We start from the raw sequence: 24939 nt of genomic DNA on the forward strand, positions 1-24939 counted from the left end.
AAAGCCATTGAGTGAGGTTTGTTGGGAAACAGGATATCATCACAAAGCCTAAGCATTATCTTGCCAGACTACTTGTTAATTGCGAAAGGGATCCCTGAACTGAGATCACTACCTTGAGCCCCGATCAAACCGAGTGTCACAAATAGAGGGACAATGTGGAACTAAGTGTCTCCTGTTGAGATACAATATGGAGCACCTTGTAAAATGCATTCAATTGAAATGTAATCAATGCTTTATTTCTAATTTGGAGTTTATGGGAAATACTGAGGATAGAGGAACAAATTAAATGACACCGCTAGGCCAAAACAAATTAGAACATTTAACAAGACAACACCTAACCTTTTCAAAAACTCCAGTGTTGAATAAAGGACATAAAGCCTTCATGTAAAAAACACATTTCTCTTTAAAAAAATTAGATCTTAGTTTTTTTAAGGTATGGAAGACATTTGGGGGACAAATGGTTAAGTTTAGATATGGTCTAGATATTAGATATTAATGAATTACTGTTCATCTTCTTAGTTACAATGATGGCATTGCAGTTATGTAGGAGAATGTTCTTATTCTTTGATGTGTACCTAATTATCTAGGGGTGAAGTATCATTTTGTCTGTAACTTACAAGTAGTTAGAAAGAAATACAGAGGTGGAACAAATGTGTCAAAAAGTTAGCAACTGTTGAATCTAGGAGGTGAGTATAGAGGTATTCACTGTACAAATATTTCAACTTTTATGTTTAGACATTTTCTTCACTTTGTTCTTAAGATGTAGGTCTTATATCTTCTTTGGAGGGCAATTTAAGACTTTAATCTTCACTTACTTAGTATTAGTTTCTTTTAATTCTCCAAAATGTTTGCTGTGAATGAATTTACTTTTTAAATCTGTCTTCTAAAAATTACTTACTGAATTCCTATTGGCTCATTGGTTCAAGCTTATTGGAACCTAATGTAATGTTAACATTGTTGCAGAGAACTCAGTGCCTGACACATAGTCAATGTACAATGTGTTAATAAACATTCATTTGTTAAATGAGGCTACATTTTCCTAAGAAACTGTAAAGAGGTAAAAAAAAAAAAAGGCGCACGCACAGGAGGTTGTGTTGTTCCTTTATAGATCAAGATGTGCTGAGTAAGTACTTGAGATGGACAAATAGGAGGGCCTGTCAGTCTCATCCTTCAATTCAAATAACTTAGGCCATAAAAATTCTTCACCAAGTTTTGAATTTCATGGCTGCACGAAAATGAAACCTCTGTTCCTCAGACTAATCAAGCATCAGCTATATCTTGTTTAAGAAATCCTGATGGAATCACACATAATGACACTTTTTTGAATGCGTGTGTGCTCAGTCACTTCAGCCGTGTCCGACTCTCTGTGACCCCATGGACCATGGCCAGTCAGGCTCCTCTGTCCACGGGACTCTCCAGGCAAGAATACCGGAGTGGTTGTAGACTTTTCCTGAGTCAGGAAAAGAAGCAAGCTCTGTTTCAGGCATGAGCCCTGCAAGTCACCAACACCTACAGGTGTTATTCTCTGAGAATCAATAACCATGTGAGAAGTAGGCTCATTTTCAGCCCCTCCAGAAGGCAAAGACATAAAAGAGACGGCTTCAGGCAGTAAGTCAGATATATTTTGTAAAAGAGGTGGGAAGGAAATGATCAAGATTCAAAGAAACCATTAATACTGATATCAGCTTGTGTTTTCACAGCACCTTTTTCCTAAGCCATTTCATATCTATGTTAACTCATTTATTCTTACAATATCCCTAAGAAATAGATGTAGAACACTTGAAAGTTTTAAAAAAGAAGATTTTCATTAGGGCCTAAGATATGAAAGATATTCAAAAGAATATTATATTAGCAATAGAGATACTTCTTCATTTTGAACAAATCGATCACCTCCTTCCCCTCTGCTTCAGTAAAGTCATTTTAAAAAAATAAAATCTATTATAATGGGAGAATCAGATTACAGTTTACTACATGGGAGACCCTCTAAATTCAATCTAAAAAGATAGTTTTATTCAATGATATAGGACTGTCTCCCTTTACCAAAAAAACCACTCCAAGTTCTCCAAAAGGGTACAAATCAAAATTTTTAAAATTTGAAATTTAAATACACTTATATGGTTCTCAATTTTATTAGTGCTCATTTAAGAATGGATCCTTTTGTAAAGAGGATCATTTTAAAATTATTTTATAAAAGTGAAGTTTTATAAACAATACTGGGTTGTTAAAGCAGAGTATGCTTATACTCAGTCCTTTCTGAAACTAAAATAAGAGAAAAAGAAGAGAAAAGAAAAGAGGACCCACTGAAAAACTAATAAATCTATGATAAATGCAGTTGTAGATAACGAAACATTTTTCAACCTGAGGTTTCCCACCCTCAGATGACAGAACATGAGCACATGTAATCTTTTCTATTGGAGTTTTAATCCTAAACATTTTCCCCTTCTCTTAATTCATCTGGGGATGTATACTTTCAGTAATGTACAGATGAAGTTACATGTACTTTACTAACAAGGCCTAATTCCAGATATGTAAACCTGATATTTTTAAATTGGATTAATCTTTGGTGGGTATATTCAATCCTCAGGTTCTAAGAGTAGGGTGTCAAAGAGTTGTGTTCAGATTTTATGCCTGAACTGAAGATGGTCTTAGGGACACAGTGTAAACTGTTAATAAAGGGATAAATATAGACAACACTCTCTCAAATCTCATTTCAAAGTAAAGTTTTCTTTTTTTGTAAAGGAACTCAATGTGGGGTTCTTTATAAAGGCAACATAAACACTAACAGAAGTAGAAATGAAGCCCCAAGAACAAATCCTGACCATGCAGTACTAGTGTTCATTCATTGCTACTCTGCCCTTCACCTCCCACACCCACGCCAATTCGAAACAAATGCTGACACTGGTGAAGGGGAATTCCACCCCTGAAATCCCAGGTCCAGAGTCTTTCCCTGAGATGGCTCAGAGGCCAATTAGTGGAGTCTTCTTGGATAACGTTGGTTGAAAGGAGCAAGTCTTCTAGTTCATTCACTGGAAGTTGAATCCTATCACTACAAACACTGTTACAGAAAAAGATTTAGAGACCTTAGCTGATGAACCGAAAATTAAAACCAATGTTTACAGAGCCCAGGGGATTCATTTTAATTAGATTGACTCCAAGAGAACATTCTGCAAATAATAAAAATCTGAGCCCTCTAGAGCGTGTAGACGGATGTTGCATAAAGACATACCTTTCAGAAGAGAAGAGGTTTAATCTATGGCTTTGCACCGAATGGTCAGAATCCTCTCTTGGAAGAAGGAAGCTAAATTCCAATGTCAAAATGACTGCATTTCAGAGTCCGGATCCACCTTGGGCTGTTGTCCACGTACCGCACTAAACCAGGGCACAGGCTAGCAGATCCATTGAGTGCCTCCTCCTCCTTCTCCTCCTCCTCCTCCCCGACTTCTTACTCCCTCCTCCAAACTACCCCCAGTCAGCCCAGCAGTCTGTATGCAAACCACACAGGAACTAGCAGATATGGGGCTTCAGAGAGTTGGGCGTGAGCCTTAGATTATGTGGTTTTGTTTTCTTGCTGCCGGAGTTGAACTAAAATGCAGGAGGTTCACTGAAACACTTTTGCTTCTTTATGCTTGGTTTCAGTTTTAACAAGTTTGCCCCGAACGATTATGTTCACATAAGAAAATTTTTAATCCCAGAGATGGTCCATTGGCAAGTTACTGCTGGTCTTAAGGAAAACGCACTTTCTCCGAGTAGGTACAAGCATCTGGAGGAATATTAGGACTTCTTAGGGGAACTTACTTGACAGCATCCTGGATCACTTACCTCATTCAAATCTCAGGGGAAAAAAAAAAAAGCTTTTTTAGTGTACTCAGCCCATAATATTACCCTTAGCCCCTCATACTACCCCTAACAAAAGAAGGAAGAAAAACTCAAAGCCAAGATGAGTTCCAACCCCAGCTTTGCCATAACCAAGTGCGAGTTGGGGCTGGTTACTTAGATTTGGGGAATTTAATTTTCTCCCGAATAGGCTGGACTGAAATATTTCTGGGATTTGAAGACTTTTTTCATTGACCTAACATTTTTGTCACCTTCAACTTCCTTAGTTCTTACCTTCAGATTTGTATCTCACGCTCCTCGTTAAGCTCCTTCCTCCCAGACCAAGTGTAACTTGCTAAGGCCTCTTCCTCTGTCTTTGCTTTTGCTAGAAAATGGATTGCCAATGTTGCATCTTTTGCACAAAATTAGAGATATTGAGACTTGCTAAATGGCACTGTTCAGAGTCAGGGGACCAGACCCAAGATAAAGATGGGAATGTTGGCTGACAAGATGTTCCAGCATTCATCAGATAAGACAACTTGGGGATCTCGAATTTAAACTTATTCTACATTGTAGAATGGTATCCTTTTCTATCTCTTTGCCCCTTTATACCTAAACCTTGCTCAAGATTTATGTTTTTTGGGGAGGGTGGAAATGTTGGTTATGATCACTCAACAATTTTATTGAAATAGAAAAGAAGAATCTGAGTACTTGGTCATAGTAGGGGCTAAGCAAATGTTTGGTCAGATGACTTAAAGGAAGTAATTTGTTCCTCTTAAGTCTGTAATAGAGAGCTTTCCTTTTATTCATGCAAGTCTGTCAAATGTTCTTGAATTCAAGTTGCCTCTGAATAGGGTCCCCACTACTTCCACATGCTACAAAGACAGAATTTTCAAGATAACAACGTGTGCCCAATTTTAAAACAATCACTCTCCACGTGGACCTCAGGGTTCTTCAGTCTCCAGGGTCTAAGGGCCTTCTTGGTGGGAACCATCGTTATGCCTGATGACCTCATCGTTGGTTTTCAAACACTGGAGTTCTCTGGCCACAGCTCTCGCCCCAAGCCAGTGGTTTTTAATTGGGAAGAAAGCAGACTAGCGCTGTACAGGAAGCCCCATGGTGTTCTCAGCACTCGCCCTAAATCGTAGCTCTTTTCCTCGGGACACCGCCCCCAGGGAGCAGAACACAACCACTTCTCCAAGAATGGGGCAGAGTGCAGAACAGGAAAATCTCACAGAGAAGTTCTTTCAGTAGTAAGGAATGATCGGCAGACATGGTGCAGAGCATATAGGGCAGGAAGCAAGGCTCCTTTAGTGGTTAATTTCCTAGCAGCTCTGTAATTGAACTAGTGCAAAGGCAGAACCTAAGAATAAAAACTCTCATGTGCGACTGTCAGCAACTTGGTCCTCACCATCAAGGAACACTCAGAATAGTATCAGCAAAATCGGGAGGATTGAGGAATATATGAAATCTGAACTTATCCAACATGGAGAAAATTTTGTTTAAAACCATACTTATTTAAAAATTTTCAAAAGTCCCTTTTGAGAGGTTGTTGTCGGCATCAGAACTTCTTATGTAAAATTATGCTAAATTTAACTTCATGGTACAGTGTGTACTCTTCATCCAATAGCGTGGGTTCAGACATTCTCTTTTTATTCATTCAATAGACAACGTTTGTACACCTACTCCTTGTTAGGTCTGTTGCAGGTGCTGGGATGTATCAGAGAACAAAACATAGTCCCTGATCTCCTGGATCTTACATTTTGGTGGAGGAAGAAATAGTACATGTGTCAGATGGTGGTACTGCCAAAGAGGATTATAAAATGGGGCAAGAGTCACAGACTGTGTGGCTGAAGTGGGGTTGGGATCTAATTAGGAGATCAAAAGACATCTGAGCAATGTCCAAAACAAAGCGAGGGATCTGGCCTGGTGGCTTTTTGGGGAAATAGCTTTTTCAGGTATCTGGACTAGCAGGAGCAAAGCCTGAAGGTGGAGAAGGGTCGAGATGGAGGTCGAGGGGGAGTAGGGACCAGAACACATAGGACCTCAATGGCCATGGCAAGGTCTTTGGATTTTATTCTTGAGATGGGAGTCAGTGGAAGATTTTGAACTGCGGAGTGATATGCTCTGTGAAAGTCACTCAGTCGTGTCTGACTCTTTGCAACCCCACAGACTATACAGTCCATGGAATTTTTCAGGCCAGAATACTGGAGTGGATAGCCATTCTCTTCTCCAGGGGATCTTCCCAACCCCGGGATCGAATCCAGGTCTCCGACATTGCAGGTGGATTCTTTACAGCTGAGCCACCAGGGACTGTGTTTTAAGTTTTTCAACGCTCACTCTGATCATTGTATTGAGATTAGATTGTAAGAAAGCAAGAGAAAAAGCAGGGCGAGCAGGTAAGAGGCTGCTTCCATGATCCTGGCAAGAGATGATGGTGACTTAGGACTGATGGTGGGAAGTGTAGAGCTCTTAACATACAGGGTAACCAAAAAGTCTGGAATCATAAACATGATTATTTTATTGTGTATTAGAACATGGCATTGATAAACCATTTATTACCTATGGAGCACACATAACCCAGAATCAGTAGCCATTCTGTGCCACAGGTGTACTCATGGATATCATAGGCTGTATGAGAGACAGAGAGGCATCAGCGGTGATCCCAAGGTTCATGGCCTGAGAAACTAGAAGCAAGGACGTGTCATTCACTGAGACAGGAGAGACTGTGGGTGAGAAGGTCTGGAAGACCAGATGAGGAGTTTGCTTTTAGATGTATTAAATTTGAGATGTCTGTGAGACATGCCATTGAGGGTGTCAAGGGAGTTAGGCACCTGAGTCTTGGAGGTTGACACAGGTTAGGGGTGATGACGAAATCTTGATAGTTGTTGACAGAGAGAAGGGTGTTGAAAACCATGAGACTGGATAAAACCGTGCCAGAAATGAATACAGACAGAGAACCGACCCCTCCAAAGTTGAGAGGTCAGAGAAATGAAAGGAAACCAGCCAAGGAGACGAGAAGGAGTAGTAATGTCTTGGAAGCCAAGTGAAGAAAGTTTTGTTCACTTTTATAAAACTCTGAGTTCACAAAATAAGTTAAAACCCACACCAAGTTACTGGGGTAAAATGATGTCTGTGTTCTTGATGCTACAGTATCGCAACTAAATTATGATGCCCCCAAATGGAGGAAAGCAGACATCTCTTTGCACATGTCACTTTCAGTTCAGTTCAGTCACTCAGTCATGTTTTACTCTTTGCGACCCCATGAACTGCAGCACGCCAGGCCTCCCTGTCCATCACCAACTCCCAGAATCCACCCAAACCCATGTCCATTGAGTCGGTGATGCCATCCAACCATCTCATCCTCTGTCGTTCCCTTCTCCTCCTGCCCTCAATCTTTCCCAGCATCAGGGTCTTTTCCAATGAGTCAGCTCTTCACATCAGGTGGCCAAAGTACTGGAGTTTCATCTTCATCATCAATCCTTCCAATGAACACTCAGGACTGATCTTTAGGATGGACTGGTTGGATCTCCTTGCAGTCCAAGGGACTCTCAAGAGTCTTCTCCAACACCACAGTTCAAAAGCATCAATTCTTCGGTGCTCAGCTTTCTTTATAGTCCAACTTTCACATCCATACATGACCACTGGAAAAACCATAGTCACTTTAGCAGAGTTAATTCCATAGGGGGTAGCATGTGAGCCTTTTGCCTGTCTATCCACTCAGTGACTGCTACCAGCTTCTCCACCTGCAATGGGACTGCCGTCTTTGAGTTTGCGCCATTCTCTTTTCTCCATGTGCCTATTCAATCACCACCTATGTATGTACTGGATACTCTCAAGTTCATGAGCCCTGCCCAGAACCCTCTACCTTTGTCCCAATTTTTTCTACTCAACTGTCTCTTGGGCATCTTCACCTGGTCACACCAGACACCTCACCTCACATTCAAAATATCCAAAATAGAATTCATCACATTTCCTGCCAAATCTGCTCCTCAGACTGGGTTCCTATCTTAGTGAAACTAGCAACCACCATTCACAGAGTCACCCCAAAAAGAAACTTGTGTGTCACTGTAGACTCCCAGATATATCTGGAGCCAAGTCCAATAGCTTCTATGCTTTAATTTCATACACAAATGTCTGTGTGTCAAAGGAGAATGAGTGGAGTGGAGTATGTGCCACGCCCATGGCTTTGCTTTGGTTATGCCTTTCATCACTTTATGTTTTAAGACTTTTTTTTATGTGAACCATTTTTAAAATCTTTATTGAATTTGTTACAATATTGCTTCCATTTTTATGTTTAAGTTTTAGGGACTTGAGTTCCCCAGCGAGGCACCAAGCCTGCACTCCCTGCATTAGAAGGTGAAGTTCTGACCACTGGACTGTCAGGGAAGGCACCTTCATCACTTATTGCCAGAACTACTATAAAATTCTGTTCTTTTCCCAGTCCCTCTGTTCTGCTTCCAATCTAATTTTCTGCACACACTCAGAGATTCGTTCTGAAAGAAGAAAATGAATAGGTTTAAAATGAAAAAATTGAGATCTCTGACCTTCTCAAAATACAAAAGTTAAACTCATGACTGAGAAGGTCAATGGAGCTCAACATTAAGAACAAAAGATTGATTCTCAGCATAGGGGAAAGAGCATAGAAGTGTAGATTTGGGTTCAAGTTTCAGTTAAATCCTTGCTAGCTGAATATTTCTGGACCATTCATATAACTTATTTGTTCCTGCAAACTCAGCTCAGTTTTAACTCCTCCAGAAAGCCTTTCCTAACCATGTGGTTTAGACAAATTCCTTTTTGACTCTCAGAACAATCTATGTTTGCCTTTATCATTGTAATTTATCATAGTTACTGATTTATTCCTGTTTCCCTTATTAGACTGTAACTTTCTTGTATTCCCATGGCTCAGCATAGTGCCTGGCTCTAATGGAGAATGAATGCCATGTTCCTCAAACTTAGCATTCTTATCTATAAAGTGGGATAATATCACCTACATTTCAGACTTCCGTTATAATTTACATAAGATATGCATATGAAAATATTCATAAACTGTAACTCAATGTAGAAAAAAAAGCACTTTTGGCTTATTTCTCACTGCTTTATAAAGTCCAACACCTTACCATGGCCTTCAAGGTCCTGAACCACCCATTTCTAGGCCATCTTTTCAATTTCCCTCTGCCTTCTGCTCTCATTACTCTATATTACAGCCAGCTAAATTGTTTATAATGCACCAATTTCTTTCATATTTCCTACCATTTTATATTATACTTACCTATATACATGCCAGTATCAACAATGTAGGCTGTTATTATAGCAATTATAATTGAAGCAGTAGGGACTAAAAGCAAAGGTAACTTTCATTTACTAAGCATTTTCCTGTTCTCTACATGTGTTTTCTTCCATTCTATTCAGTATTCCACACAGCCACCAAGGTTCTTTAAAACATAGGTTTGATTACATTTCCAGTGCCTACTGGATAAAGCCACTTGGTAGTAAAGACAAGGTGCTTCATGATCTGACTGTCCTCTGCCACTTCACCTCCCTCTGCTGTTTCACCAACAGTCTTTGTGACTGCCATGGTAACTACAGAGCTTGCAGCTTTATCAAGATTATAGGCTCTCTCAGCTTTCAAGCCTTTACACATGATGTGCCCTTTGCCTCTAATGGCTTCCTCTTCTTTGTCTATCCAGTGAACTCCTGTCATCCTTTAAGAATCAGTTCGTATATAAATTCGTCTCTGAAACCTGCCCTCAACTACTCCTCGGTAGAATCAGATGGTCTCTCCTCTCTCATTATGCTATACGTACCTTGTCACAATCTTCTGTGATGGTGCCTGTCACCTCCACTAGCCTGTCAACTTAATCAAACTCGATCCTATCTGAATCCTTGCTGCTTTAGGTGCTCAGTGAAAGTCAGTTGAATATTTCAGTGACTAGCCATCAGTGGTACCCAAGGCCCTCACTGGAAGCACTCAGTCATTTCCCATCACTTTTCACCTCTAGAGACTACTACTAGAAATTACATTCTTTGTCCTACAGGTCACGTTTCCAGTCAGTTAAAATTAGACTAATAACACGGATTGTAAAATCCATTCTTTCATTGAAGGATTAGGCAGTGGCCCAGCCCAAGTGATCACGAAAGGAAGACATCTGCCTTCATGCCGCTGGATAGCCACAGGCAGGGACTATTTTAACCCGAGGCGTCTCCCTTCGTCTAAGTCCTGGGAGTAGTGGGCATCAGCCGTAGGAAAGGCCGGAAGTGAAGGGCCGGAAGTGAGGAAGCGGAAGTAGGGGAGGGCGTGAGCTCTCTGGCTTGGTTGGAGGAGGGGGATCAGCTTGCGGGGGCGGGAGCGGTCGGGCCTTGTGTTTGGGAGAGAAAAGGCCTAGATGCCAGGCGGCTGGACATTCCCCTCAGGTAGTAGCTTCTTATTTGGGGGTGGGGTGGGGATGGAGGGGGCCTGGAGGGGCTTGGAGGGGTGTTCTCCGACTGCCATACCATGCGGGTCCCTACGCCTTGTCAGGGCAGGCGGGAAGGGGACAAGGCCCACCGGCCTCCCTGAGGGAAGATCACTGTTGTGTGACGGCGTTACATCACTCCCTCCTTCTAGAAGCTTCTCCAATACCCAGCCTCCCACTCCCGCTACATTGCATGCTCTCTGAGGGCAGTCACTGGTCTGAGTTGTCTGTGTGACCCAGTGCCTGCCACATGGCCTGCATGGAACACAGTGGTCGTTCTGAAACCATTGTTGAATGAATTGAGTGATGCTAAGGAATGACCCTGGATACCGGAAGCTGATTCTCCTTCTGCTCTCTACATTCACATCTTTGCGGAGCATGTCATGTCTTTCCCACCACCCCTTATGTGGTGATTTTTTCCCCTTATGCTGCAGATGGGGAAACTGAGGCTCAGAGAAACCTTAACAGGAAATGGCAGACTAGGACCTCAAATCCATGCCTCTGGAGCCCTAATCAAAGTAATGAGGTGAGGTACTGAATGCTTAGGTGTGAGCACAGTTGTGAGCCTACAGCGAAGAGTAGCACTTACCCAGCACTTCCCTGATGGTACTCAGTGGTTAAGGATCCACCTGCAATGCTTGATGGGTCCCCACCTGCGATCATCAATGCCTGATGATCCCCACCTGCGATCCCTGGATGGGTAACATCCCCTGGAGAAGGAAATGGCAACCCACTCCAGCATTATTGTCTGGGAAATCCCATGGACAGAAGAAGGCTGGTGGGCTACAGTCCTTGGGGGTCACAAAGAGTGGGACATGACTTAGTGACTAAACAACAACAGCATGCCATTTACACCAGAGGGTGGAAACTGTCTAGTGCTCCTGTTTCTCTCTTTCTTAGAAATGGAGCCTGTTACATGGTAAACTCTGGGAAATAATAGTTGAGTGATTTAGTGAACACACAGGCAGGACTCAAGTTAGTTTCTCTGCCTCTTGCAGTGTGTTTTCCATCAAAACAGTAACACCTGCTAATGCCCTGGTGATCTCTGTAATCCTTCTTCCAAAACAATCTTGGCCAGAGTTTATTTTCTCCTGAGTTGATCTCATGTCTACAGGCAGAATCCATATAAACATAAGAGCTGTTCTGTCTGCATAGCACTACCCTAAATGTGTCTTTCCAAAGATGCCTCTTGGTACTCAGCCTCTTACATGCTGTTGTTGTTATTGTCCTAAATCTTTGGATAAAGTCAGTGTAGCTCCTCAATCTCTTATTCTCAGTTCTGACATCCAAGAAGTTTTGAAAACTACTTTTCACCCCCTAACTTAACTGGCTACAAGATTTGAACTGAAACAGCCATTTGTCTTTACTTATTACAAATATTTGCAAATTTTTATTACAGTCATGTTGATGTGTTTAATTGTTCAGACCTCTTTACTTACCCCAGACCTTTCTGTGGATATCATGTAATATACAGTGTAGGCATGGCATTACTTTTCAAAAGTTTTCCGCGCCCACCTCCCCCCCCCCCCCAATTAAGTTTGAAGTCCGTAACTTATCTGGCCTCAAAAGATTCAGATAAGAGATTGTGGACCTGTAGTTTAATGTCACTTGGCAACTTAAATGGTCTCCTGTTCAGGTGAAGTTGGGGGAGAAAACAGCCTTTGTCAAAGAGTTGAGTAAGTGGGCAAATGGAGTAAGAAAATTAAGAGACGTTTTATACCTCATTATTTGTTTATCTTGGAAGTGTTGAAGGGAGAAAGCTCCTTAACTAACTGATGTTTTTGAATGTATGCAGGATGTTTTATATTAATTATACCTTCCACAAAGCTATATAAAGATAAATACTCAAGAAATACTTATTGATTGATTTGAAAATGTTTGCTTAAAACTTTAAAGTTAAAACTAGATATTAACTCTAGTTTTAACTCTAGATTCATAAGCAAACATTAGAATTTTACTTGACAATTGCAAGGGTTGGATTATATTTTTAAATGTCATATTTATAACCCAAAGCTGTAGAATCAATTCATGTTTATCCCAAAGCAGAATCAATCTACCACTTGGTCATTCATGCAACATATTGAGTGCCTGCTGGGTACCTGTTTATGCAGTAGAATTTACTGATAGATAAGATGATCATGGTTGCTGCTCTCAAGAAGTTTCTAATCTGATGGTGGAGAAAGCCGAAGAGAAAATGACAAACACATAATTATGCATCCTGATAAGTGTCATGAAGGAAATAAACTGGGTCTGAAAAGAGCATATGGGAGGAGCTAAGTAGTAAGTGTGGTGGGTGAAGACCTCTCAGAGAAGAAAACCCAAATTTATAACATGAAATATCTTACTTCCCTCCATTTCTATATATTATAAGGACTTGGATAGCCAGACAGCCAAAATTCAGGTGTGAACATTTATCCTCTTGGGCACTACTTTTGTCTCATTATATCACTATATTTACAATCTCAAACTTTTGAAGGACTGAGTAAACTGAGCGTTTGCATATAGTCAGGTGTCTGAAACACATAATAAACCAACCTAATTTACAATGAACACAAATGAATTTCTTGTTAGCTTGAGAAGATTTCAAAATTTTAAGTAGTAGAATGGTGTGTTATGTATTCTGTGTTCATGTCACAATGTACGGTGCGTTAGTAAATAATACTAATTCACTTATCCAGACATTTTTCTTTAGTTTTTTGAATGTTTAAGAATATATTTAATTTTGATAAGTCCAGCACATCCCATTGTGAACTACTCTATTGGATGGAAGGCTATTATGTAGATAATTTGCTGTGACAGAAACTTCATTTAAGAAAACATTTTTTAAATTTAAAAATACAGGTTAAGAATAGAGGAAAACCTAGATATTACGATTTTGTCCCTCCACAATATACATAGGCAGCTATTTGAAAAAGAAAAAAGTTTTAACGACTGTGTTCAATTCTAGCAAGTTATGATTCTAACAAGGCTTTTTTTTTTTTTTTAATAGACTTGTGAAGAAACAGATCAATATTTGTTGCTCCAAGCCAATGTCACAGTACATCACTGCATTGAGTGAGCTTGGTAGAGGGCAAAAAAGGACAATAGAAAGAGAAAACCCTCATGATTGAAAATTTTAATAGCTTATTGAAACACATTATAAGTCGAGTTTTCACTGTATGAGTGAGTCAGATAAAAATGTCTGTATTCAAAGTGCAAATAGGAGAGAAAATCAGAAAATTGTAAAAACACACAATTTCTCTTTTTCTGTCTAAGGTTGATGATGGTCTCTTTAGGAGAAATCTTAATTAAACAGATACATTTTCTATCTTATTTATTTGAGAATGTGTTGCACTTTTACCAAAAACAAAAATGACTACTTATTCCCTTCTCTTATTTTTTAAAAAAGAAGTGATAGTTTATTTAGGCTGCTTCTGAAAATTATGTCTTCCTTAAATATATATAGAGAAATTAATCAAGCCTGAGGTTAAAATTGAGAAGGTCAAGGAAGAGAAACAAAACAAAAAATAGCAAGCACATTTGTTATGGATTTTTAGCAATTTTCTTTAGTATGTGTGTACTTTGTCTAGTAAAATCTGATTATAGATTGTTGAGCTTTCATTGGGTCTGGATGCTCATCAGGGAATATTTTTCTAAAGTTGAGTAAAGAAAGTAGTTTAACCTTTTCCTTTGACTTGCCAGCCTTACCAGGACTAAAATATTGGTTTAGGGTGCCGTGGGTTACATGTGGAGTCCACTGACGACAATTTCTTAACAGTTGATGATCCTCCTTATTAACTAGAAAACAGATCATATTTAGATTTGATTCTAATGACTTGTAAGTTCTGAAAAGGATACAACCAGAGGTCAGTTGATGATTGTAAGACTCAGTTTTCGCTTGATTACTCTCAGGACATAACATATTTATATGTGACAACAAATCTTGACATGTCACAGTGCAAGTTCCATTTTCTTGTCCACCATTAATTTGTCCACTGTCCTTGTAATGCTTTATAATAATTTTATTTCTGGCCAAAGAGGTTCAAGGATACTTTTTAAAAAATTTTTTGACTGTGCTAGATCTCTGTTGCTGCACATGGGCTTTCTCTAGTTTTGGTGAGTGGGGGCTATTCTCTAGCTGTGGTGCCTGGGCTTCTCATTGCAGTGGCTTCTCTTGTTGTGGAGCACGGGCTCTAGAGCATGCAGTCTTCAGTAGTTGTGATACATGGGCTTACTTGCCTTGCAGAATGTGGAATCTTCCTGGACCAAAGATCAAACCCATGTCCCCTGGCATTGGCAGGCGGATTCTTAACCACTGGACCACCAGGGAAGTCCCAATGATACTTTCAATGGAAACTTTTAGGTCTCGAAAGACCACTTATGTTTCTTTAAATAACATAGGCTAATCCCTCATGAGATATTTTCCTGTATTGATCCTAGGAACATTTATATGGTCCCCTCAATGTACATGGTCCCCTCATGTACATCAGCCCTTAAATTCTGGCTGATGTACATGAGGCACTGATTTGGAAGCTACAGCTAGATTTTTCAGACTGAATTGCTCTTCTGGAGACATTTTAAAAATATTTAACTTACTTATTTTTTTGTGTATTCCTTTGCAGAAAATTGATACCTTGTCAAGATGGTGATTAGTCATTTGTATTTGGGAGCAGCAGACTTGGGGACCAACTACCCCTCAAGGATTCTATAAACCAATGACATAAACACCTATTCTGTTGCTTTCATCCCCCATCTTACCTTCAAATTTGTCTTACCTATGGCATTCAGGAGGCAAGTGAAAAACTTTGTGAAAAATTACTCAGATGCTGAAATAAAAGTCAGGGAAGCAACTTCTAATGACCCTTGGGGTCCTTCCAGTTCTCTAATGTTAGATATCAGCGACCTGACTTTCAACACAGTTTCTCTCTCTGAAATTATGAACATGCTATGGCAGAGACTCAATGACCACGGGAAGAACTGGCGCCATGTGTATAAATCTCTTACCTTAATGGATTATCTCATCAAGAATGGATCAAAGAAAGTTATTCAGCATTGCAGAGAGGGGTACCGTAACCTTCAAACTCTGAAAGATTTTCAACACATAGACGAAGCTGGGAAAGATCAAGGTACCAGATGAAGAAGTTTATACAGTGTGCTAGTAAAGAGTAAGAGTGTGGGAGGAGGTCACTTTAAAGCAGAAGCTGGGGAAAAGTAGTTCTTAAATGTACTAGCTACCTTTCCTCTGGGACAGTTTGGGTTTCCAGTTTGATCCTTTGTGTTGACTCTTGAGTGCCTTTGAAAACAATGTATATATATATTTCAAAATGATGTGTAAAACTAACACAGTTAGGTGCCTGATAAAAGGACACCTTGTAGACAATGAACATAAAAGAGATACCTTGTAGTATTCATCTTTCTCAGCCTGACTTATTTCACTTAGCATAATGCCCTCAAGGTCCATTCATGTTGTTGCACAAGGCAAGATTTCATTCTTTCGGACCTCGAGGGCATTATGCAAAGTGAAATAAGTCAGACAGAGAAAGACAAATATTGTATGACTTCTCTTACATGTGGAGTTAAAAAAAAGAAAAGTTTATAGGTACAGAGAACAGATTAGCAGTTGTCAGAGGTGGAGGGAGGGAAGAAAATGTGTGAATTATTTTTGTTTTAGTCTAAATAAATTGATTTAAAAAATAAAGTGAAAAAAAAAACCCAAAACAAGTATATCAAAAAGTTAAAAAGTGGAACTTGAGTTCCTGCTTAATTTGCATATGACAAAATAGCAATGAATAATTTTCCATGAGCAAGCTTCATGATTGAAGTTAAAGAACTATGTCCTTGGAGTAAATGTGTTATTTTAGGGAGCTAATCCAAACTATTACCTCTGGTACCATTTTATAAAGATACAGGATATCATATTAAGATCTCTTTGATGAGTTAAAAGCTCAGAGTCTGTTATCAAATAGGGTTTTCTTTCAACCTGGGGTTGAATCCTGACTCTGCTGCTGCCTAACTGTATATACTAAGGTAATTTATTAGATTACCTGAGGCCTCAGTTTAGCTCTCTGTGCATTGGGATAATAACAATGTCTGTCTCATAGGATGGTTGTGAGGAGTGTAAATATGTTTGCCTATTTCTCCCCGAAGGATGTCAGCTCCATGAGGGCAGGGACTTTGTCTGCCTTGCCCATTTCTGGTTCTCAGCAGAAGAGGTGCCATCAGCATTTGTTGCGAGAGATAACAAATGGAAGAAAGAATATGCAATTGTCCCAATTTTGTTTAAAAAATTATATTTATGTATATGAGATTTTTTATATAAGAGTTTAACAAGTGGTCCTAGTAGGACTAGAGATTATTTTTTTTTTTTAATTTTGCTGTTGTGTTTTTTTGTTTGTTTTGGCTGCCCTGCACGGCCTGCAGGGTCTTAGTTCCCATACTAGGGATCAAACCTGCACCTCCTGCAATGGAAGCTCAGAGTCTTAACCACTGGAGTGCCAAGGGAAGTCCCTAGAGATGATTTTTATTTTATTTTATATAAACTTGTATATTTTAAAACACGGTTTATAATTAGACCAAACAAAACTAACATGACCATGTGAAAAAAAAAAGAACAAAGTGAATAAACTAGGAGGCATGACAACTTGATATAATAATGTCACTGTAATTCGTAATTATAATTAGACTGGAATTTAGTCATAAGTGTGATAAACTGTTTCCAAAGACTATAGACTCTTCAGAACCTCTGATGGGAGTAGTTTTATGAATACAGAAATTTAGGTCATGAAGTAATATTGTTGGGGGTGGAAGAGAAGTAGGGAAAGCCTGCATAGGATATTGCACTGGGATGATTCAGTAGTGCCTGATATTGTTCTACAGTGGTAAAGAATCAGCACTTCCTCCCATCTAAAGTCACATTATAATTTGTTAAAGTGAATAGCCTTATGAATCATGAGAAGAGGATAAAATTCAGTGCAGTCTCTGGTAAGTATACCTTTTAAAAATAGAGTCTTTTTTAGAGCAGTTTTAGGGTTATAGAAAAATGGTGCCAAAAGTAGAGTTCCCACACATCCTTCCCCACCCACACATGCTTTCTCCTGTTAACATCTTGTATTAGTGTTGTACATTTGTTACAGTTAAACCAGTATTGATACATTAATATTAACTAATAGTCCTTAGTTTACACAAAGTATTCACCCCTTGTGTTCTGCAGTTCTGTGGGTTTTGAAAAATGCATAATGTCATGTATCTACCATTCCAGTATTGTGCAGAATAGTTTCACTGCCTTGAAAGTGCCCCATGTTCCACCTATCCATCCTTTCTCGCCTGCCTTGAGCCCTTGGCAGTCACTGATCTTTTTATTGTTTCTATAGTTTTGTTTTTTCCAGACTGTCATATAGTTGGAATCATTCTGTATGTAGCTTTTTCAGAATTGTTTTTTCTCTTAGCAATATGCTTTCAAGATTCTTCTATATCTTTTATAGCTTGAAAGATTTCTTTTTTTTTTCCTTTAAAAAACAGCTTTATTGAGACATAATTCATACACCATAGAGTTCACCCGTTTAGAGGGCACAATCCTATGACTTTTGGTGTATAATTAATTTCTAAAATTGAGATAAAATAAATGTAACATAAAATTTGCCATTTTAAGTGTATTTATGCTTCAGTGGCATTCACTACATTCACTACATTCACACTGTGGCACAACCATCACCACTGTCTGTTTCCAAACTGTCTCATCACCCCAAACAGGAGCTCTGTAACCACTCAGCAGCAACTCCCTTACTAACCTCTAATCTACTTCTTGTCTCTATAATTTTGCCTATTTTGGGTACCTCGTAAAATGGAATCATGTAGTACTTGTGTTTTTGTGTGTCTGGCTTACGTTACTTACCATGTCCTCCAAGTTCAGCCATGTTAGAGGATGTATCAGAACTTCATTCTTTGTATACTGAATCACATTAATTTGTAGGTATTTAACCACATTTTGTTTATCTGTTCATCTGTTAATGGGTTCTTGGTTGTTTTCACCTTTTGGCTATTGTGAATAATGCTACAGTGAACTCTAGTGTACAAGTTATCAGAGTCCTGATTTCAGTACTGGGTCATGTGGTAAGTCAATATTTAGCTTTTTGAGGAACCACTAAACTGTTTTTCTTAGCAGCAGCACCATTTTACATTCCCACCAGCAGTGTATTAATAGGAGGATTGCTGTTAACATCCTTGGTAATACTGTTATTGTTTTATCTTTTTTATTATAACCATTCTGCTGGATGTGAAGCAGTGTTACTATCTGACTGTGGTTTTAATTTACAGTTTCCTGAAGACTAATGATGTTGAGCATCTTCTCATGTCTTTGTTGGGCCATTTATATGTCTTCTTTAGAGAAATATCTATCCAAATTCTTTGCCCATTAAAAAAATTTTTTTTTTTTTTAGTTTTTAAAGAGTTCTTTATGTATTTTGGATATAAGACCTTTATCCAGATAGGTGATTTGCAGGTATCTTCTCCCATTCTATATAGGTTGTTTTTTTCCTTTCTTGATTAAATTTTGAAGAAGTCCATTTTTATCTGTTTTTCCTTTGGTTGCTTGTACTTTGTGTCATAAGTAAGAACTCATTGCCTAGTCTAAAGTCACAAAGATTTACACCTATGTTTTCTTATTAAGAGCTTTGTAGTTTTAGCTATTACATTTATCTTGGGTCCATTTTGAATTTATTTTTATATATGGTGGGATGTAGAGATCCAAACTTATTCTTTTATTCCCAGTTGTCCCACTACTGTTTGCTGAAAAGAATATTCTTTCCTCATTGAATTATATTGACATGCTTACAGAAATCAATCAACCTTAGATATACGGGCTTATTTCTGTACTCTTAATTCTGTTCCATTGATCTGTGCATCTATTCTTATGCCTGTGCCACACTATTTTGATTATTGTAGCTTTGTAGTAAGTTTTGAAATAAAGGAATATGACCTTATTTCCAACTCCAACTTTGTTCTTTTCTGGTATTGTTACGACTGTTCTGGGTTCCTTGCATTTCCATATCAAGTTTAGCATCAGCTTGTCAGTTTCTTCAAAAAAGACATCTAGAATTTTGTTTGACATTATGTTCAGTCTGAAGATCAATTTCAGGAATATTGCCATATAAATAATGTTATTTCCTCAGATTCATAAACATAAGAAATCATTCCTTTTATTTAGGTCTTCTTTCATTTCTTTCAAACATGTTTTGTAGTATTCATTGTACAAGTTTTATTTCTTTTGTTAAAATTTATTTCTGCTTTTTTTTTGGTACTATTATAAATGAAATGATGGGTACTTCTGTGGAGGTCCAGTGGTTAAGACTCCACACTTCTACTGCAGTAAGTACGGGAACTAAGATCTTGCACAGACCACCCCCCCCAAAGAACAACCCACAAAAAATTGTTTTCCTAATTTCATTTTCAGATTTTTCATTGCTAATGTGTAGAATTTCAGCTGGTCATCTGATTTTTGTATATTAATCTTGTATTTTATTACTCTGCTATAATATTTTCTGTAATAACTGTTAACTAGAATACTTTTGGGGTGTTTTCGTCCTTTTTTTTTTTTTTTATAGATTTCTTTGAATTTCCTACATACAAGATTATGTTATCTGCAAATAGAGATAATTTTACTTCTTCCTTTCTACTCTGGAAGCCTCTTATTTCTTTTTCTCTCTTAGTTGCTTTGTCTAAAACTTCCTGTACAATGATGAATAGAAATGGTGAGAACAGACATTCTTGTCTTGTTCCTGATCTTAAGAGCTTTCAGTCTTTCACCATTAAGTATGATGTTCCATCTGTCATGTGCTCAGTTGTGTCTGACTCTTTGCGACCCTGTGGACTGTAGCCCACCAGGCTCCTCTGTCCATGGGATTTTCCAGGCAAAATACTGGAGTGGGTTGTCATTTCCTCCTCCAGGGGGTCTTCCCAACCCAGGGATTGAAACTGAATCTCCTGCATTGCAGGCAGATTCTTTCCCATTGAGTCACTGGGGAGGCCCCGAGTATGATATTAGGGATGGGTTTTTCATAAGTACTCTTTATAAGGTTGCTGGAGTTCTCTCCTGTTCCTAGTCTGTTGAGCATCTTTCTCAGGATAGGGTGTTGACTTTTGTCAGGTGCCTTTTCTGCAACAGTTGATGTTATGTATTTTCCCCTGTTTCCCTTGCATTTTTAGCAGAAATCCCACTTGGTCCTGGTATATGTCATCTTTTTTTAAGTGCTTATTGTAGGTCAGGTTGAGGCTTGATGATAAAACTGGAGAATATCTGCTTGGGTTTTGAGCATGCTGTACTACTTAATCCAGAAATTACAAAGGCATCAGCTTCTATTAGGGTTAAATTTATTATTAAAATTAAATACTAATTAAAATTTTGTGAGCCCAAGAGTTAGGTTTATTTTTTTTCTTTAAGGAGATGATTCAAAATTACAGATATTAACTCTTTCTTTTTATTTTTAATTTTAAATTTATTTTTTAATTGAAGGATAACTGTTTTACAGAATTGTGTTAGTTTCTGCCACACAGAGACATGAATCAGCCATGGGTATATATATGTCGCCTCCCTCTTGAACCTCCCACCCATCTCTCTCCCCGTCCCACCCCTCTAGGGTGTTAGAGCCCCAGTTTGAGTTCCCTGAGTCATAGAGCAAATTCCCATTGGCTCTCTATTTTGCATATGGTAATATAAGTTTCCGTGTTTAGTTCAGTTCAGTACAGTTCAGTCGCTCAGTTGTGTCCGACTCTTTGTGACCCCATGGATTGCAGCACACCAGGCTTCCTGTCCATCACTAGCTCCTGGAGCTTGCTCAAACTCATGTCCATCGAGTCGGTGATGCCATCCAACCAGCTCATCCTCTGACATCCTCTTCTACTCCCGCCTTCAGTCTTTCCCAGCATTCGGGTCTTTTCCAGTGAATCAGTTCTTCACAGCAGGTGGCCCAAGTATTGGAGCTTCAGCGTCAGCATCAGTCCTTCCAATGAATATTAAGGGTTGATTTCCTTTAGGATGGACTGGTTTGATCTCCTTGCAGTCCGAGGGACTCTCAAGAGTCTTCTCCAGCACCACAGTTCAAAAGCATCAATTCTTCGGTGCTCAGCTTTCTTATTAGTCCAGCTCTCACATCCGTACATGACTACTGGAAAAGCCATATCTGTTACTCTCTGCATACATCCCACCCTCCTCCTTCCTTCTTTCCTACCCCCGTGTCCATAAGTCTGTTTTCTATGTCTGTCTGCAGTGAAAGTGAAAGTCCCTCAGTCATGTCCGACTCTTTGTGACCCCATGGAATAGTCCATGGAATTCTCCAGGCCAGACTACTGGAGTGAGTAGCCATTCTCTTCTCCAGGGGATCGTCCCAACCCAGGGATCAAACCTAGGTCTTCCATATTGCAGGCGGATTCTTTACCAGCTGAGCCACCAGGGAAGCCCAAGAATACTGGAGTGGGTAGCCTATTCCTTTTCCAGCAGATCTTCCCAACCCAGGAATCAAACTGGGGTCTCTTGCATCGCAGGGGGATTCTTTACCAGTTGAGCTACCAGGGAAGTCCTGCTGCCCTGCAAATAATTTCATCAGTACCGTCTTTCTAGGTTCCATATATATGCGTTGTGTGTGTACTAAGTTGCTTCAGTTGTGTCCAACTCTTTGTGACCCTATAGAAAGGTTTCTCTGTCCATTGGCAAGAATACTGGAGTGGGTTGCCATTCCCTTCTCCAGGGGATCTTCCCGACCCAGGGGTCGAACTCAAGTCTCTTTTGGCTCCTACATTGGCAGGCGGGTTATTTACCACTAGCGCCACCTGGAGTATATGATATTTGTTTTTCCCCAAGAGTTAGGTTTTAAAAAGGCATAAATTTTTGGATAATGATGAATGGAGTATAATCATTTCTGTACTTCACAAAACGGCTATGTTATTACTGTATTTACCACTATGATAATATCTTTTTAAATGGAAAGAGAGGGTCAGCCATTGCTTTGAAGAGCTTATGAGCTATTTTGAGAGGTAAAGTAGATAAGCATGCAATTATCAATATACAGGAAAATCTTATTTATTCATTTATTCCTTTTATATGTACAAAGTATCATATGTATGGTTATGTTTGAATACACTGTCTTTCAGATTACCTAACATTTGAGCTTAGGATTAAAGAAGTACAACTGTGCTGTGTTGGACTTTATAAAAACTCACTTTGTTAGCATCAAGACAGCAAAAAAAAAAAAGGCAAGTTAGAACTGAATTGTCAGCAGAAGCATACTACAGTTGACCCTTGAACAACTTGGGGGTTAGGGCGCTGACACTCTTCCCCTCCAATGAACAGTGGAAAATCTGCACATAACTTTATAGCCTATTTTCAGTTTCACATTCTCAGGTTCACTCAGCAGCGGATTGTGTAGTATCATAGTACATATTTCTTGGAAAAAAAGTCTACATTTAAGTGAATACACGCAGTTCAAACCCATGTTGTTCAAGGGTCAACTGCATATTCATTTGTTGATTATGGAAGGCATATTAGTTATCGATTGATAACATTGGTGCACACTACTAATTTAATAAATATTAATTAATGAAAAACTGTTGCATTGGGGAAAATATTACTTATTTTATGTTTTATACACTTCCCTTTTTGTGTTTGTTCTCTAGTGAGTGTAACATATTAGAATAGTAGCTCTTGAGATAATTCATACATACATAAATAAATATATATATATATATATTTAGGGGGTGGATACATGTGTAAAACTTTGTTATTGACGAGATGTGCTATTGAAATAGTTCAAAACGACTGGTTCTCATGATGATGTCAGGACTGTTACATGTTCCCAATCTACCTTTCTACTCATTTCTTTAGTTTTCAATCTAGTGAATTGTATCACCAAGCAATCCTGATATGTTATTTGCTTATACACCTCTACTTGTACTTAAGATGTTTCTTCTTCCCTGTAATATTCTTTCCTTGATATCTGCTCTTTGAACTCCCATTTGGTCTTCAGATCCTAGCTCAGAAGCCTCTTCCTTTGTACCCCCCAACTGTCTTCCTATCTTCACTGGGCAGAAATAATTGCTACAGCAGTTTCTGCATAATATCAGAGTGGTATTTTTTATAGTGTATCTCATCTACTATGTATATCTGTCCTTATCTAAATTCTGAGGGTATATACCATATGTTAAATGATCGGTAAATTTTCATTGAATGGAAGTCATAAAAATATCAGGAGACTTGAAGAAAGGAATGTGATCCTTGAAAAACTGCTTGGTAAGAATGATTTTGTTCAATCAGAGAAGAAAAAAGCAGAGTGAAGTCTGTAGGGAGAAATTAATCTAGGAAAAATTGTAGTGACCCAAGTAATCTATAGCTGGATCATACCCTAGATACAGGTTATCAAGAAGAGACCAGAGAAAAGATAAAAGTAGAAGATATTATAGAAAAAAGTCTTTTTTTTTTCCTCCATGGTGTTTATACTTGCTGTTTCCTTTGCCTGGAGTCCTCAGATACCTGCAGTGCTTTCTGTATCCTTCAGATCTCTGCTCAAAAAGTCATCTTATTAGTGCAGGCTTCTGTGCTGTGCTGAGTCACTCAGTCGTGTCTGACTCCTTGTGACCCCCATGGACTGTAGCCTCTGTCCATGGGGATTCTCCAGGCAAGAATACTGATGTAGGTTGCCATGCCCTCCTCCAGGGGATCTTCCTAACCCAGGGATCAAACCCAGGTCTCCCGCATTGTGGGCAGATTCTTTACCATCTGAGCCACCAGGGAAGCCCAAGAATACTGGGGTGGGTAGTCTACCCTTTCTTCAGGGGATCTTCACAACCCAGGAATCAAACCAGGGTCTCCTGCATTGCAGGCGGATTCTTTACCAGCTGAGCTACTGGGCTTCTAGATCTACTCTATTTACAAAAAAGCAGCCCTGTCCACTCTTTGCACTGATATGTTTTGCACCTTTTATTTTCTTTTTCTTCATGATATTTCTTATCAGATGTTGGTATGTTTTATCTTATTATTTATGATTTATCTTCTCCGCTGGAAAGTAAGTTTCACAAGGGCAGGAACATTCTGTGTCTGTTTTGTCCAGGCTTCATCTCCAACATTACAACGGTGCCTATCACAAAGAACATGCTCAATAATTAATAATAGTGATACTACTGGGGAAAAAAGTTGAGAAGTCAGAAAAACTGGGAAATGAGAGAAACTTACTTGGAAATAGTACATTAACATTTTCAAATAATGTTCTCAATATGGTTTTCTTCAGCCTCCAGACAGCTTTTCAGGTGAAGTAAATTTAAAGCAATGAGTCAAATTGTTTATCTCAAAACATTTAAAATAAATACATGACTTTTAAAATCTGGGCCTCAGGATTCGACGAACTCTTGGAAAGTGTTTTCTGCCTCTTGCTGGTTGTGGAAGCATTTTCCTTGCAAAAAGCTTTGAGATGCTTAAAGAAGTGTCAGTCAGTTGGCGAGAGGTCAGGTAAATATGGTGGATGAGGCAAAACTTTGTAGCCCAATTCATTCAACTTTTGAAGCATTATTTGTGTGACCTGTGGTCGGGTGTTGTTGTAGAGAAGTGGACCCATTCTATTGACCACTGCTGGCTGCAGGCGTTGGCGTTTTCAGTGTATCTCATTGATTTATGAGCATACTTTCCAGATTTAATGATTTCACTGGGATTCAG

The 24939-nt window shown here is 39.0% G+C and overlaps 2 protein-coding genes across 2 annotated transcripts in view; one reads left to right on the plus strand and one right to left on the minus strand.

Annotated features, from left to right (window-relative positions):
- The window catches only part of GRAP2 (GRB2 related adaptor protein 2), a 67926-nt gene extending 64467 nt beyond the window's left edge, over nucleotides 1-3459 (minus strand). Inside the window, exon 1 of the mRNA XM_061124490.1 lies at nucleotides 3227-3459. The gene's annotated coding sequence lies outside the window, so the exon portion shown is untranslated. The remainder of the gene's footprint in view (nucleotides 1-3226) is intronic.
- Nucleotides 3460-15024: 11565 nt separating this feature from the next.
- Nucleotides 15025-24939, plus strand: part of ENTHD1 (ENTH domain containing 1) — an 84130-nt gene continuing 74215 nt past the window's right edge. Inside the window, exon 1 of the mRNA XM_061124197.1 lies at nucleotides 15025-15373. Coding sequence (XP_060980180.1) covers nucleotides 15025-15373 — 349 coding nt within the window. The remainder of the gene's footprint in view (nucleotides 15374-24939) is intronic.

Source organism: Dama dama, chromosome 22 (assembly GCF_033118175.1).
Source record: "Dama dama isolate Ldn47 chromosome 22, ASM3311817v1, whole genome shotgun sequence".
Taxonomy (NCBI): domain Eukaryota; kingdom Metazoa; phylum Chordata; class Mammalia; order Artiodactyla; family Cervidae; genus Dama; species Dama dama.